The sequence below is a fragment of the Poecilia formosa genome, unplaced genomic scaffold (assembly GCF_000485575.1).
Source record: "Poecilia formosa unplaced genomic scaffold, Poecilia_formosa-5.1.2 Scaffold183, whole genome shotgun sequence".
NCBI lineage: Eukaryota > Metazoa > Chordata > Actinopteri > Cyprinodontiformes > Poeciliidae > Poecilia > Poecilia formosa.
The window spans coordinates 1173177-1188011 of record NW_006800122.1 but is presented as its reverse complement, the minus strand read 5'-3'; the positions used below and the strand labels follow the sequence as shown (position 1 = coordinate 1188011).

General features: G+C 40.1%; 1 protein-coding gene across 1 annotated transcript; it reads right to left on the bottom strand.

Moving 5' to 3' along the window:
• Window positions 1-655: 655 nt before the first annotated feature.
• Window positions 656-14300, bottom strand: LOC103147500 (E3 ubiquitin-protein ligase RNF38-like). The gene is made up of 12 exons (XM_007565880.2): window positions 12986-14300; window positions 8584-8636; window positions 8260-8441; window positions 5957-6359; window positions 4846-4986; window positions 4526-4714; window positions 3607-3768; window positions 3411-3511; window positions 3228-3309; window positions 3018-3139; window positions 2584-2683; window positions 656-1596 (listed from the first exon to the last, which is right to left on the bottom strand). The coding sequence occupies exons 1-12, from the start codon at window positions 13275-13277 to the stop codon at window positions 1534-1536; spliced, it is 1890 nt and encodes a 629-aa protein (XP_007565942.1). The 5' UTR covers window positions 13278-14300; the 3' UTR covers window positions 656-1533.
• Between the last annotated feature and the right edge of the window lie 535 nt (window positions 14301-14835).

Genomic DNA, 14835 nt, shown 5'->3' with positions numbered 1-14835 from the left:
AGTGTGTTTATAATAAAAACCTCATTACTGCTCTTAATATTTTTTATCATTTTAGCCATTACTTAACAATTTTCTCTCTTGAGCAAAGATATGATCCAAGTCGGTAAATGCAGAAGAACAGTGGCAACATCTAGTGGTCAATAAGGTTATTGCATCCAATAAAATCTGTTCGCTCTGATGCTGCGTTCCAGTAACCTCGGAACTCAGAACTCACCTCTAGCCTGAAATAAGTCTGGATTTCAAAATGGCCACGACCATCGACATAGTTTGCAGTACCGCTTACAAGCACAATTTTAAGCTTTAAATTTCATAAGCAAACACCATTTTTAATTTTAGTTTACAGGTGCAGGCAGGTGTTAAGTGTAACATTTGATTTTGGACTCACAGCTGTATGAGAGTCTAGTAAAATAGCTTTACTATTTTATCTTAGTAATGTTGACGTGAGGAGCAGCCATGATGAAAATCCTACTTCGATTAGCATTCTGGTTGATTTTTTTCGACTAGGAAGTCAAAATTTCCAAATTCCGAGTACAACTTGAATGCAGCTTAAGCTTCAGGTTTATATACATCATGACAAGTAGCCCAATAAAACCGCATATTTTTTTCCTCACTCCAATTCTCAGTCTTTACTTAACAATTATTACAAAATACAAAATTTAAAAAGTTCATATCAAGCCTTTTATTTGGTATATAGATATTCATATATTTTTACAGTATATATAGATATATGCAACATGTGCCACTGCAAAACCACAAACGTTTTCTTTGAAAAGAAAGGAAAATATATTTGTTAAAAGTCAAAGTGGTGCTATGAAGCATTTGTAATTAGAACGGAATGATGAGGTAACTTTCAGGCAGGAAAACAACCAGTTATACTGCTAATAATAATAATAATAATAATAATAATAATATTTCAAACGAGCAACTGAGAAATACAGTGGCAGCATGGACCCTTAGTGTCAAACTAGAGAAAAGTCTATAACATACATACACACCGAGTATGCATACAGACAGTGCATAAACATATAAAAACAGGAAGAAAAGTCAATCATAAGAGCCAAAAAAAAAAATCATTGTTACTTTTGTCCAATACAGAAGAACAATTCATGCATGCTCCAGAATCCCTAAAATCCATCCCACACCTACACACACAAACACACACTGATAACACAGTCATGTACCGAAGCCCTGCAATATAGAGCTGACCAATGTCTGCACAGTTGTGGTGCATACACATCTACGCAGACACACACACACACACAGTACTGCAGGAAGGTGGGTCATTCACTTAAACGTGAGGACCTGTGTGCATGTATCAAAGGAGTGTGACAAGTTATCGGAGTAAAGAAAACATGTACGATTAACTATGGGGAATAAAGTGCTCCACCGACATGTAAGATAACGCTGCATATGTGTGTGTGTGTGTGTGTGTGTGTGTGTGTATGAGAACGTAGATGTGCATCAATTTATCAGGAGCAGGCAGTGCTAGATGTGTTAGACCAACAGCAGGAAGCGTATGGCTCCCTCTTGTGGTCACTCTGAGTCTCTCTGGACCTCGGAGGCGTCGGCTCGACAGATCGGACACGTCCTGTTGGCCTGAAGACAAACAGAGGAGACATTTCATATCAGCAGTGTTCTCAGCAGAAACACTAAAACGAATTAAAAAAAAAAAAAAAATGCAAAAACTCACTGAGAAATTAAAATGCCTCACCAGAAATTAGAATATAACAGCCCAAAATTATGAATTCACGAAGATAAATATAACATAAGACAGGAATTGCATGTTATAGCTATGTTATGATCTACAGTACACAATCACGGGGAAGATAGATGACCTGTCAGGTGTTTAGCAGACGGTTTCTGACCCTAAACGTAATTGCTACAACAGCTACAGAGCTCTGAATACAAGAACATTGATGGAAAGTTGAAGAGAAGAAAAACCTTCTGGTAGAAAAAGGAACACAAGAGATAATGACTGCCTAGAAAGACTTGAGAGGTACAGCTTCTAATTTTGTTTGAGGTCCAATGTGAAGTTTCCACAGTCAGTGATGACATGTCATCTGTTGGAGTTTACCTTGTACTACTCTGTTCAATAAATCTACAAGAACATGTCGGAGCACTCAATGTTTCCATCTGGCAACAAGCTTCATGGAGATGCTGGTTTCACTTTGCAGCAGGAACCTGCCCACATTGCAAAAAGTACCAATAGCTACTTTAATTACCCTGAGCTTGATTGGCCACAAACTGGCCTGACCTGAAGCCATCAAAGGTGACAGACACCAGAACCAAACATTAAAGATTAACTGAAGGCTTATTCAACCAATACTTCCTGAACACTTCAATTAATAAGCTCTTCTCGTTGAAATGAAGAAGTCAGTCAAGTAAAAGGAGCCACAACCAAGTCTTGATACATACTGTACAGCATATGGACATACTTTTCAGGAAGCTCACCTTTCGACTGAATCGTTTTTTAAAACACCCAATTTTCTAATAAACTGATTTTTGCACGATTATACAAGCCATGATTATCAATAAAAACAAAGGTTGAGAGTTCCTCCTGGACTCAGGGGGGCGCCAGCTCACCCTCAGCCACTTGTCGACACACTTTCCATGGAACTCGTGACTGCAGGGAAGGACTCGCAGCAGTTGACGGGACTCGAAATCACTCATACATACCACACACCTGTAACCAGACTTGTGTTAGTGTACAGTTCTGCAGCACACAAATCCTGCTGTGTAAACGTGCAGAAAGAAGCTTGTGCTTCCAGAACGTTATTCTGAAGAGACCTTGTCTGTTTAGGTGACATTATTCTTACAGCAGACGGATATCTACAGTCGTCTTAAAGTAACAAAGTCACACCAAGTGTGGAAAACTTCTAGATGCTTCTGGATTTAGAAAACGCACAAAACATGCAGATTAAAGCCATCACTTATAAACTGCAGTCTGTAACACAAAGAAAACAATAATATTTGGCTTTTATCAGCATGTGAAGGTGCTTTGAAAGGGCAGTGCTCACAGTGTTTGCTCAGACTGATGGTTATTTGGGTTGAATCGATAGGAAGGGAGTTGTTCAATGTCCCCCTTGGTCAGTCCGCGGAGTTTGGCCTCTCCCAGGCGCTCAGCAAGATTCAGGAGGGCCTTTGGGGAAAACATCAGCAACAATGAAAGAGTATAAAAGCCTGAATCTGGCAACGATAAACATGAATAACAACGGCATAAAGCAAACCTCATAGTTCTCCACTTCTCCGTCATCTACATCCAGCTCCAGGCTGATTGCAGGACCCGTGGGCTGGACTGGCAGCATTGATCTGTGCAAAGAGAAATCAATTAAAAAGTCATCAGGACAAAATTATGAAACTGTAATTATTTTTGCTGTTTTTTAGGTTGGCATGTTTCCCAGTGAACTTACAGGAAGTAAGGCAGGAGGCTGGGGTGATAAGGCGAAGGTGGAAGCTGTTGCGAACGGTACCGCCGTCCTGGGAGACGCCGAGGAATGAAATTTGGATAAGACTTCAGGAAAGATAAACGAGACACATGTCAGAGTTAATTCACACAGAAAGAAGAAATGTTCAGCTTTAAAATGCATTTATTTTTCCAAAGCTCACCACTCCAAAGAACTCCTGTGGCAGGGGCTCGTGGGAGAGGAAGTGGAGAGGCGTCGAGTGTGGGGTGAGGGCTGGGTGTGCGGCGGGGGAGTAGTGGAGCCCAGCACCCAGAGAAAGATGCTCCCCCAGCAGCTCCACGTCGTTCTCTATCCTCTGTAAAGGCTGCAGAGGACAAAAATAATAATAATTTTATTTGTCTATCACAGAAAATAAATTCAAAACAATTAAAAATATTGGAAAGTAGTATAAAAAAAAAGCTGAAAAATAATTTTACCACCTTTTTTTTTAAGTCTGACAAAAGAAATACAAGCAAATTAATTTGGGTCTAGAAACAAAATTTCCTAATAAAACCTTTAGAAAGAAACTGACGGGATTAACGACTGTGCCAACTTTAAAAATTAAAGGCTAATTTAAGCAAATGTCTTTTTAGACACCATTACATCACATATAACCTTCCCACATAATAATTGTGATTACAAAACACAACCAGCAAAATGTGTCCAGCATGAGTGGCAGCAAGTGTGAAAAAAAGAGAAAGACTGTCTGCCTCTGTAACAACCAACACCAGCACCTGGACATTAATGTTGCACAATCCTGATCCATTTTATCAGAGACAAGACTCTGTAATGAAGTCTTTATCCATTTTGCTCCTTGTTCATTTACACAACTGTAAATTGTTAATAAATTAGAAGTTTAAATGATCATATTTTTGTTCACACACTAAGGAACAGCCTTACTGCTTTTTGTTAATGTTCAACCAATGAGTAGCGATGTCCCTAATAGATGAAGCTTCAAAAGGTTTTTACATTTACAGATTTATTTTCCCCCCAACCAAACACACAAAAGATTTTGAACAAAAAGATGCGAACAAAGATGAGCACGGCACTTTGGCCCGTCGACTGCGAGGCTTCTTACTCACCGATCGAGCCTGCTGCGCCGGATAAGGTCCAAACTGCGCCGGCTGCGGCAAGTGAGGCGGGTGGTGGGAGAGATGCGTTGGAGGGTGGGCGAGGTGAGGAGGGGGGATCAAGAAGGTCGGGTCGCTGGACAGCAACGAGGGGAACGGGTAGGGCATGGGCAAATGCTGAACGGAACAAGTCTGAAGAACCTGACGTAGATATGAAAAGACGTTTTTCACTTGGCGAAGAATGTTGACTGAAGAATGTCAAAGATATCATGTGGAGAAGATATTCGTTTGAGAAAACGTTGAACTAAAATGACTTAAAAACTAACACTTACAGGAGGAGGGACGCTGCAGACGGGATAGTGCTGCCCGCTGAAAACCACAGAGCATGCTGGGATCTGCTGCGGGGCGGAGCGAGGCGGCAGGCCGGGCGGCACACCCGGAGGGGAGACCGGGTACGATACCGGAACCGAACCCTGAAACCAAACAGAAGATTTTAAACACAGTGATTAAAAGCCCACAACAACGCCTGCCAACAAGCAAAGCATTCCCATTTGTTGCTCCAACTGCAATATTATTTAAAGTGGAAAACAGAGCTGAGCTGCAGCTTTGATCGTCTGTCTTTCAGTTTTCGATAAATGCTTTGAAATGTGCCTGGACTTCTGCAGAAATATATGTATAAAAAAATACTTTAAGTGTTGCCAAAATGTCTAAATTCAAGTCAATTTAAAAACTTCTGGAAATTTTAATTTTTGTTTGATTACGTTTAGTTAGGAAAATGTTGCTGGTTCTTTGAGTTAGTGGTACTGGATCCAAACAAAAATTAAGGATTTTTTTTTTTCTTTTTCTGTGTTTTAAGATTATTCCCATTGTTGTACTAAAGCAAATGTTGCTAAACCGGATCAGAATTTTCTTTAACAAAGGTTAAAAAAAAGCATTGCTATAATGTTGGCAGTTCTTAGTTTTGACTCATTATGATTTTTCTTTAATTTAACCTGCAAATTACCAATCAAGCATCTGCAATTGTTACACAGGGCAAGATCCTTCCTTTTAGAGGAAACTTATATTAACTTTAGTTTATACACGTATTAAATACAAATGTGGCAGAAGACAAGCCCAACTTACTAAGTGTTGACTTAAAAAACGGTTTCTATGGTTCTAGACGATGGTCTCAAATCAAAAAGTATTTTTCAGTTCTGAAGTATTTGCTATACATGGTGAACAATTTAAAAAAATAAATCTCCAACATACCCAATTTAAAGCAAGCAGACAAACAGCAAGAAAATTTGTATCAAGTAAACCTGGATTACTGCGAATCTAGACAGACATTTGTTGCACTGTAAAAAGCAGGTCTGGCTTCTGATCTTTAGTTAATTTAATCTTCTCTTTGCATTTTCTGCACCTTTATAAAAACAAATAAATCTGCTTGATTCCCCTTAAGCCCACCTGTTCCTGGAGGTCTAGGACCCCACTGCTCTGTTGCTGGGATGGGTGGGGGTGTGGGTGCTGCGGATGGGCTCCAGGGTGCAGCAGCCTGGGCGACAGGTTCGGTGACTGGTGCAGGGGCCTCGGGGAGGGGTTGGGGGGATGGTAACCTGGACGGTCTTCGGGGCCGGAGCCCGGCCCTCGCGGGGGTTGCTGGCTGTAGGGTGGGTAGCCCTGAGGAGGAGCTGGGTGGCGGTAGTTTTCGTCCTGATGTCCCGGTGACGGGCCGTGGTGGGAGTGGAGATGGTGGTGATGGTGGTGGCTGTTTGGGTGGTGATGGTGGTGGTGATTGTTGTTGCCGTTATAGTGGTGGTGGTGGCGGGTCAGACGGTCTCGCCGGCCACGCTGGCGTCTCATTGGAGGGCTGGAGAGAAACAGCAGGAAAACTAAAGAAGAGCCAAAAAGAGCCATGTTGATAAACTACAAAAAAAAAAAAGGTTTAACTTGAATTTCTGGCTAAACCTGGAATATTTAGGGAGAAACACTTTAGGCTGATTGGGGTAAACAAATGCAAAATTAAAAGCAGGAAGCAGCTATAAAACTTCGTTGTGCTATAAGGTAGAATGTCCAAATCTGGACATTAAAATAAAATAATCTGAAAACTCAATGATAAAAATTATAAAGAAAATTGCATTATTTTTCCAATGTAAGCAATTCCCAATTTTTTTCATTACTTAAATCTGAAAATATGTGCACAAGTGAACTTAAAAAAAAAAAAGACAAATGTATCTCTTCCGTTTGTCTCTTTCAAACTGTTTCTTCCTACAAAACCCAACATCTTGACATCTTTGCCTCTGTCTGAGATGTCAGGATGTTTGTTGTAGCTGTCGTGTTACTGTAGTGCACACAAACACACTAGATTTAAACTTGAGCCTATAAGAACTGGAACCCTCCAAGCTGCTTCAAAATGTCCTGAAACGACGTCCATCCACAAAACATGGACGTTTTTAAAACCTCAACAGAATACCCAGCAGTATCAAGTTTTCCCTAAATGAATGCCCTGATTAAGGTAGATTAGATTTTCAGAGAGCTTTAAAATAGTAAAACAGAGAACATGAAATACTGATTACTCTGTTGGAGACAAAAATATGAACTCATCATTTAATTCAATATAATTATGTGATTGAAACAATGTGAAAACAGCTCACAGCATGAGAAAATATCTTATTTATGGTGATAGCTTGTTGACATTTGTACACACACACACAGACAGAGAGATCAGTATTTTACAGTCTACCAGCTTCTCTACTAGATGTGCCTTGTATTTTTGCTCCATTCGTCTTCACATCAATTAACAAACTTCTCTAATGAATGTTGGTCCATCACATAAAATGCTACCAAAAATACATTCAAGTTGTTTGCTATGATATCCCAAACTAAAATGTGCAGCAAATGTTATATTGTTGTGCACTTCTTTGTGTGAGACTAATATAATATCTCAAAATACATTTAGATTGGTTGTCGTTATGTGACAGAATGAGGGAGTATGAAGGCGCTATTGGACATGGAATATTCAACTAATGTGACCAAGTTTTAACGAAAAGACAGAAATCTAAATTGGACCAAGTATATGGACATAAAGGCTTTCATTTCCTCTTCATTTGAACCAATTAATTAAAAATGTGGACAATGACAGTAGAACAAGGTCTAAACAGGATTTCCACAACAAAGTTTTCACACCAAGAGATCCTTAAACAAAGCTGGACTGTTGAATGCGAGTTCTGTGAAACAAAGAGCCATTAATTCAATTTACATGATTGAATGGCACTATGGAGAGGAGAGAAAAATCCCACAGGTATCTTTAACAAATAATTTATTCAATTATCTTGGTAAAGTTTTCTGCTCCCTTATTTATTCCCTCTCTAGCACTTTCTTCATGCTTTCCTCATATACCAAAACTTCCCTGAAGTTTTGCCATAATTAAAGCAATTAAAATTGCTTTTAATTATGACACATTTTATATGCATACTTGCACATTACATAATTAGAGCATGTATTCATCATACATTTATTCATGTTTCTCTTCTTGTTTAAGTGTCTCTTATCACACCCGTCTATATTTAAAGGCTTGATGCTTACTGTGTATTTTTTGTTTTCACAACGTCTGATGAAGAACAAAGTGATAAAAACCTCTCCTCGGTGCAAAACCTGAACCTCAAGAGATAGTCTGCAGCATGCAAACCTCTTGTGTTTGCTCTTCTTTTTATTGTTTACTATTCTTATCATTAGATGGCACTTTCAAGGGGACTGTGTCACAAACATACCTGCGGCGGTTTCTGACAGGTGTGTGGCATCTCTCTGGCATGTAGTGGGGGTGGGGCCGTCGGCTCGGGGGCAACTCCCACGGCCGAATGGGAGAGGAAGGAGTGGAGGGAGGAGCCGAGCCGAGGTCCAACATGGACTGCTGGGAAAGACGCTGCCTTTTGGGGCTTGGGCTGTCCTCCATCTGCACATAAAGGAGAAGGAATAAATAAGGGAGCAGATAAAAAGGGAAGGACGCATGGGACTGAGCAAACAATGAAATACAAATTCTATTCAAACCAGGAGCAAAGCAGGGACAGCAGGAAGTAATGGTCTTTGATGCTTACTTTGTCTCGATCCTCACTGCACACATTATCTGGATGAAAATGCAGCAACCCTCCTGTAGAATAATAATTAAAAAATACTTCATCAGATAAAAACAAAGCTGAGAAAAACAACATCACAAGACAGTGAGCGTCTCTTGCTTAGCCAACATATCTACAGTAAACAAAAAGGAGGATGGTCATCATGTATGCCAAAAAGCAAACAATACGGTGATCGAACCCGGTTGGCTGCTTGGTTTCAATCGGTGACAGAGGTCTGATAAAGATTTATAGTTAAGTTCACAAAGTAAGATTTTATTTAAAACCATTTACTGATGTAAAGAACAAATAAAAGACACAGAACAACCTCACAACATATTCTTCTAATTCAACACAAAAAGCTTGGAAAGACAAACGGGCATCAATGAAAAGGGGCATCACAATGGAGTATCACTGTATGTTTTAGTTAAAACTCTCTACAGCTTTATTACTAACATTAAAGTGTGTCACCCAAAACAGACCAGGCAGAAACTTACTACAATATTTACTTATGCAAATAAGTCATTCATTTGTTTATATCAGACGTTCAAATTGCAAGGTTGACTTTCTTTGTTTAAGCATTGTAAGCCAAATATGTTTTGGTTACAACTGCAGGCTAGCTAAACCAAGGATGCAAATTGAAAATGGATGCAAATCTTAACATAATCTTAATTGTGTGGATTATGGTCCACATTTAATCAGCCAAAACATCAGCAACAACAAATCAATCACAACATAGTTTTAAAATAGAGCTCTAAATCTACCATTTTACCAACAACTACTGTCACTATAATAACAGCTATAACAATAAATAATGATTTTAAGCTCATATAACTGCTATAAGTTGCCCTGAGCAAAACTATTAACCATTTATACATTGACATCTTAGCCTTATCATTCAACATTTTTCCACAATAAGCAGCAAACAAGGTCCCTTCAGAAATAATGAAGCAGCAAAAAAAGTTCAACTTCTTTTATACAACACAAGATAACCTTCTAGAATTCAGTATTTTTTTCCTAAATGCATCTAGATGACATTTACTTTGTTTTCCAAAAAAACAAACAAGAGCTCTAAAGCAAAGTCTGCTACATTTAAAAAAAATGAATATAATGAGAGTTTTTATTTTCTCATTTCAGAGAACATGAAAGCGTTCTGCTTCTACCCTAACAATAACATTTTATAAAAATATCACCATAATAACAAAGAAGAATATGACCACTGAGCCTAATTAATACCCAGATTTATGGAAAGGGTTCTCATCTATTTATATGACATGTGCAGTGTGGATGCAACATGAGCACGGACACATTAAACTGATAAACATTCTCTTGCTTACAACAAAAAAAAAAAAAAAACAGGTTATGTGTCACCAAAAATAGGGCAGAAACTCATCCCTTTATTCCTTCCTGATTCTAAGCCCGCCTTAAACCAAAAGCCTTTTGGGTTAAACAAACCCCTTTGATTTTCTTGTTTTTGTGACATCACTCTCGAGTCATACAACCTCTGTAGAAGCGGACAACTCGAACACCGTCAGTAGCTCATGACAACTACAGCAAGGCCAATGCACCGCACTTTTATATATCCAACAAGCCTATTTCTTTTTCCCTCTGTTACATCTCAAACTGTCCAGAACCCAACACACCCATTTTTTTATGGAAAACTAGGTCTAGTTATGCTGATTCATCCCAAGGGCAAAAGGAGAAGGGATTTCAAGCCAGAACGGACGGGTTTCACTGGCGAGCAGACATGACCCTGTTTCCTTCAAGCATAGTTGCTAGGGAAGACTGACACCATTTCTCCCTTCCCAGCCAAACACGATCGAAAACCGAGCAAGGTCTTACTGCAACTAGCTTTTATATGTTGAGCCACTAATAGAAACGCTGTTTTTAGAGACGCAATCCATCTACAGTAATGTGGTGTCGCAATTAAAAGTAGTTCTGTTATCAGTCCGTGTGGGTGGGTTGCAACATTGATTATTATTAAAGCTGCGCTGTGCAACCACATGCTCCAGACCCAGTACCATCAGTCCTATACTGCACAAATTGACGCCAAGGGATGTAAAACACCAAAAAGCACAACCAAATAAGCATTAATAGTCTTTGCCTGCACTCATAATATGCAGATGGTTGCTTAGGGGAGAGCTCAACAACATGCATGTTTAAGACCCCCAACAGAAACCTGCCTGTGGCCTGCAAGATTAGAAAACGACTCTCTTTGCATTTTGGCTTTTTGGGGACAGTGCTGCTAATACGACACAGTTTTATCGAAAGCTTAAATTTTAATCCATCTCAGAGCTCCCCACCCGCCCCTCATCCCTTTTTGATAAAATCCAGTCTGCTGTTCCAGAAGTTTTCTCTAGCAACTTTCCAGAGGTCAGCAGGGAAAACTCGCTGAACCTTGACGTGGAAAGTCAGGGCAAAAAGAAATAAGGGTATCTTGGTTGTTGCTTGATATTAAAATCTGTTTCATTCATATTATTTATTTTTGTTATGAATAAATACTTTATCGTCAGTCAACAGAGATAAATCTGACATGGCAGTCAATGTTTGTGTTTTCACAGAACAAAAACATAGACGTCGTCTTAACTTTTGTGCTTTTCAAAACATTCACCGTCCTCTGCTAAGCCTGACAATTTGAGGACAACTCAGAGCTTCAAGGTGGCTGGATCTAACTTTAACACCATTAGTTGTCATGGATGAAAAGACTAAAAAAAAACTCAACCGAGAGTAACACACAAGTCAGCTGGTGTCACAGCAGTTAGCAATCTAAGGAGAGGGGGGAAAAAAAGAGATAAAAAAAGTAACATACAATAGATGATTTCATTTTAAGCTGTTTAGAACGGCTGCTTCAAGGACTTGAAGGGCTCTGCATCAAGAACATCATGTATTTAGAGTCAAATGACTGGGAGCTTTCTGTGGGACATCTAAAACTCTGTCATCTGATAAATGGAAAATGGATTTTCAGTCCAAAACGCAACTTTTAAAAGTGCGTGCTTTTTAATTCTTTCATCTTAAAAAGAAAACGCTCAACTACCATTTAATCCAGACTCGACCGGCAGTGTGGAAAATGTGAAAAGAATCGCAGAATCCGGCTACAACACGTCAATAACTACGGTTCAAAGTCAAGCGCTTAATTAAAATAACCAGGTCTAAGTTAATATTTCTAATAAAAGTAGAGTGCTCCTTGAATTTCAAATAAACCAAAAGTTTGAGCAGTTTAAAGTAACAAACACCAGTGGGCAACAGGTGTCATTTGATTTGCTTGTAAACCATCAGTGCATCTGATGAAAGTGATTAATAGTTTCCCCAGACATTTCACATCATCCAGAAATCAGATTCGGTCCTTTTAACGCGACGTTTGGTAAACATCTGTTCCAGGATGTCAACTTGCAAGACCGTTATGCCACTTGCAGCACGACGTTTGCGTATCTAACGCAAACATTTTTCTTGTTTTGTTTTTCTGAATGCGTCGGAATTGTCAAGGAGAACCTAACAGACTTACTTTCACAAGTGGAGCATTACAGCTACGTAATGCAAGGAGGGTTTCTAAACTGAAGTATGTGGGTCAGTTAAAGTATTCAATGATTTTGTGTGGCACACGACTCCAATTTAAGAAGAATAAAAGTCTGTCAGCCCAGCACAACAAAGTTAATTTAGATGCAAACTTAAAAAAAAAAAAAACATTAATGGAATATTTTTGATTGTAATCTTCTTAAAATGGAAAATGTTAGATACAACACAAAGTGTTTGGCTTTTATTCACCAAGATTTTTTTATTGTAATGTCTGCATAAATGGGACTACAAACTAACTTAAGGAGATCCATTTAGTAAACTTGACAAAATACAGCAAGTGTCAGAGAATGACAGACCCTTATTTGAGTCTTGCCACTGAGAACATGTTAAAATATTTTTTGACCAAAATAAATAAATTACTTGAATATTTTTTATTTTATTTAGTTTCTTATGCTACATTTTAAAAATCTAATTTATGTTGCCTGTAAGCACTCTAAACTTGGCAATTATGGGGGGGAAAAGTTTTAACACCATTTGTTTTTACATTTGTTTGTTCTGGAACAAATCTCTGTAAAGGTAAAACAATGGCTTTCAGAAATCTACTTGGCCTTATTTTTTTTCTAACCTCTCAGATCAGTATAACCTTCACAGCTGAACTTCCACCACAACATTTAACATACAGCTGGCCCCTCTATGCGTCAGCTGGCAGTGAAAACACTAAAACCTTTTACTTAAATGCCTCAGAGCCTGATAAAGCTGCAAGTGGTCTGCCTGCAGCCCTCAGGGGGTTTATCCTGTGTGAGTGTGTAATGATGCATCTACCCCCTCCCAACTCCCCTGGATGTGGGCCCCGTTTATTCTAAAGCCTGCTTACCTGCCCCGGGGTGTCTGTGAGCTCCGTGTGCAGAGTGGCGCTGCACCCCCGCGGACAGGTAGCTCCCCTGGGCGTGCTGCTGCTGCGGCGGCAGCGGCTGCTGCTGCTGCTGGCTCTCCGGGTAGCTCCGTCCTCCGTGGTGCGGCGCCCAGCCGGGGTTACTCGGCGGCGGGTAGCTCACCCCTCCTCCGCTGGCGCTCATCAAGCCCCCGTCGTTGCCTCCAACGCTGCCGTTCATGGAGAAATGATAGAAGCCAGATCGAGACCGCGACCGAGTCCTGGGGGGGTCCATGGCCGGAGAGGCGGTGGGCGGCGGTGGATGGATGGATAGATGGGTGGATGAGGAGGTGGACTAGATGCAACCGCTTCTCCGCGACCAACTTAGCTATTACTTGAGAATATCAGCTACTCGTAGTAATTTATTATGCATTTAAATGAGTATTTAATCAAATTAAATAAACCTGGAAGCTGCAGGTTCAGGGAAGCACAGCCCTGAAATAGCATGCAGACACAATCTGCTTCTGCTCCATTCGCTATCACTGTGTGCAAAAACGTTATTTCAGTTTATTCTTTTAGCATAATTGCAAGCAAAATATCTAAAGTAATACAGTTTATGTGTGTGCTCTACAAAAGAAATCGACAACAAAAATCAATTATGTTCCTCAATACCAGAACAAGCCTTTTTCTTCCTTTTGTCTCTCGCTTTGAACACTGTTATAAGAAATTAAAGTATTTTATAGGCACTGGTTACACGAGTGAGCCCGTTGCAAACACGTATATTTACCATCAACTTAACACCGCCTGCTCTTTGTCATCAAAACCCAACCAAGTTCAACACTTCAAGCCGTCAACCCGAGCAAAGATGGCTAGCTGAGGAGCGCTAGCAAACTAACCCGGATACTAGGCATTAAATAAAAGTTATCAGCATAGATTTGTGAGGGAAAATAGAAGTCAGGTGGAAGGACTGGCTATCGCAGGCAGCAAAGTTACACCCCCTCTTTTGTGTTGGCTAACTATACCTGCTCGGTCATTAACATAATGTCGATTTTCCAGCGAGCCCGAGGCTAACAGGAAGCGAGGTCTACGGGGAAAAACAAGTCCAACGCTGCCGACATTACAGCCCAGCTACCGTCGCTCTGCGCCAACGCTGAGCCGTTCCTCTGACACACGAACCCGCGGACGATGCCAACCCGCATGAGACCGCAAAGGGCAGCCTCGTCCGTCAACTAAAGCGGACGGTTTTTGTCTAATTTAAATCCCCTCTCGCATTCGCTATCGGGTGTTTTCTCTGGTCAGCGGGGAGTGGAGTGGAGATCAATCAATGGGAGCCTCGCATCTCTGTCAAGTCGCGATCAATCGATAACAGAGACTCATGGAGCTCGTCAGCACAGACATTTGTGGTACATTTCAAACTATACTGAATGGAGAGGAAGAATAAGAGATTAATTTCTTAAATATACATGATTCTACATTTTCCCGCATATAGAATCCTTCGTGTGCTACTTTGAATGGGGCTGTTTTTATCAGAGTCGACTACTTTTGTCTGAAAAACCTCAGGCAGCTGCTCTGCTCATTAATAATTCAGCAGCTTCACAGCAGAGCTACTATGAGACAAGGCTTTGAAAAAACCCACTGGCTCCACACGGCTTTTATTCGTTCGGCATAAACAAATGCAAGCTTCATATTAATAAAGCTAACCACTTTTATTTATTGGCCTAAATATTATACTTTCTTGCAGCCTCAACATTAGCTTACACTCACAAATACGGTGTTTACGGTTTAAATGTCACAGGCAACAAAAGGACATTTTTCAAACTCATTTTTTTTTTACTACTCAGCATTTAAATTGA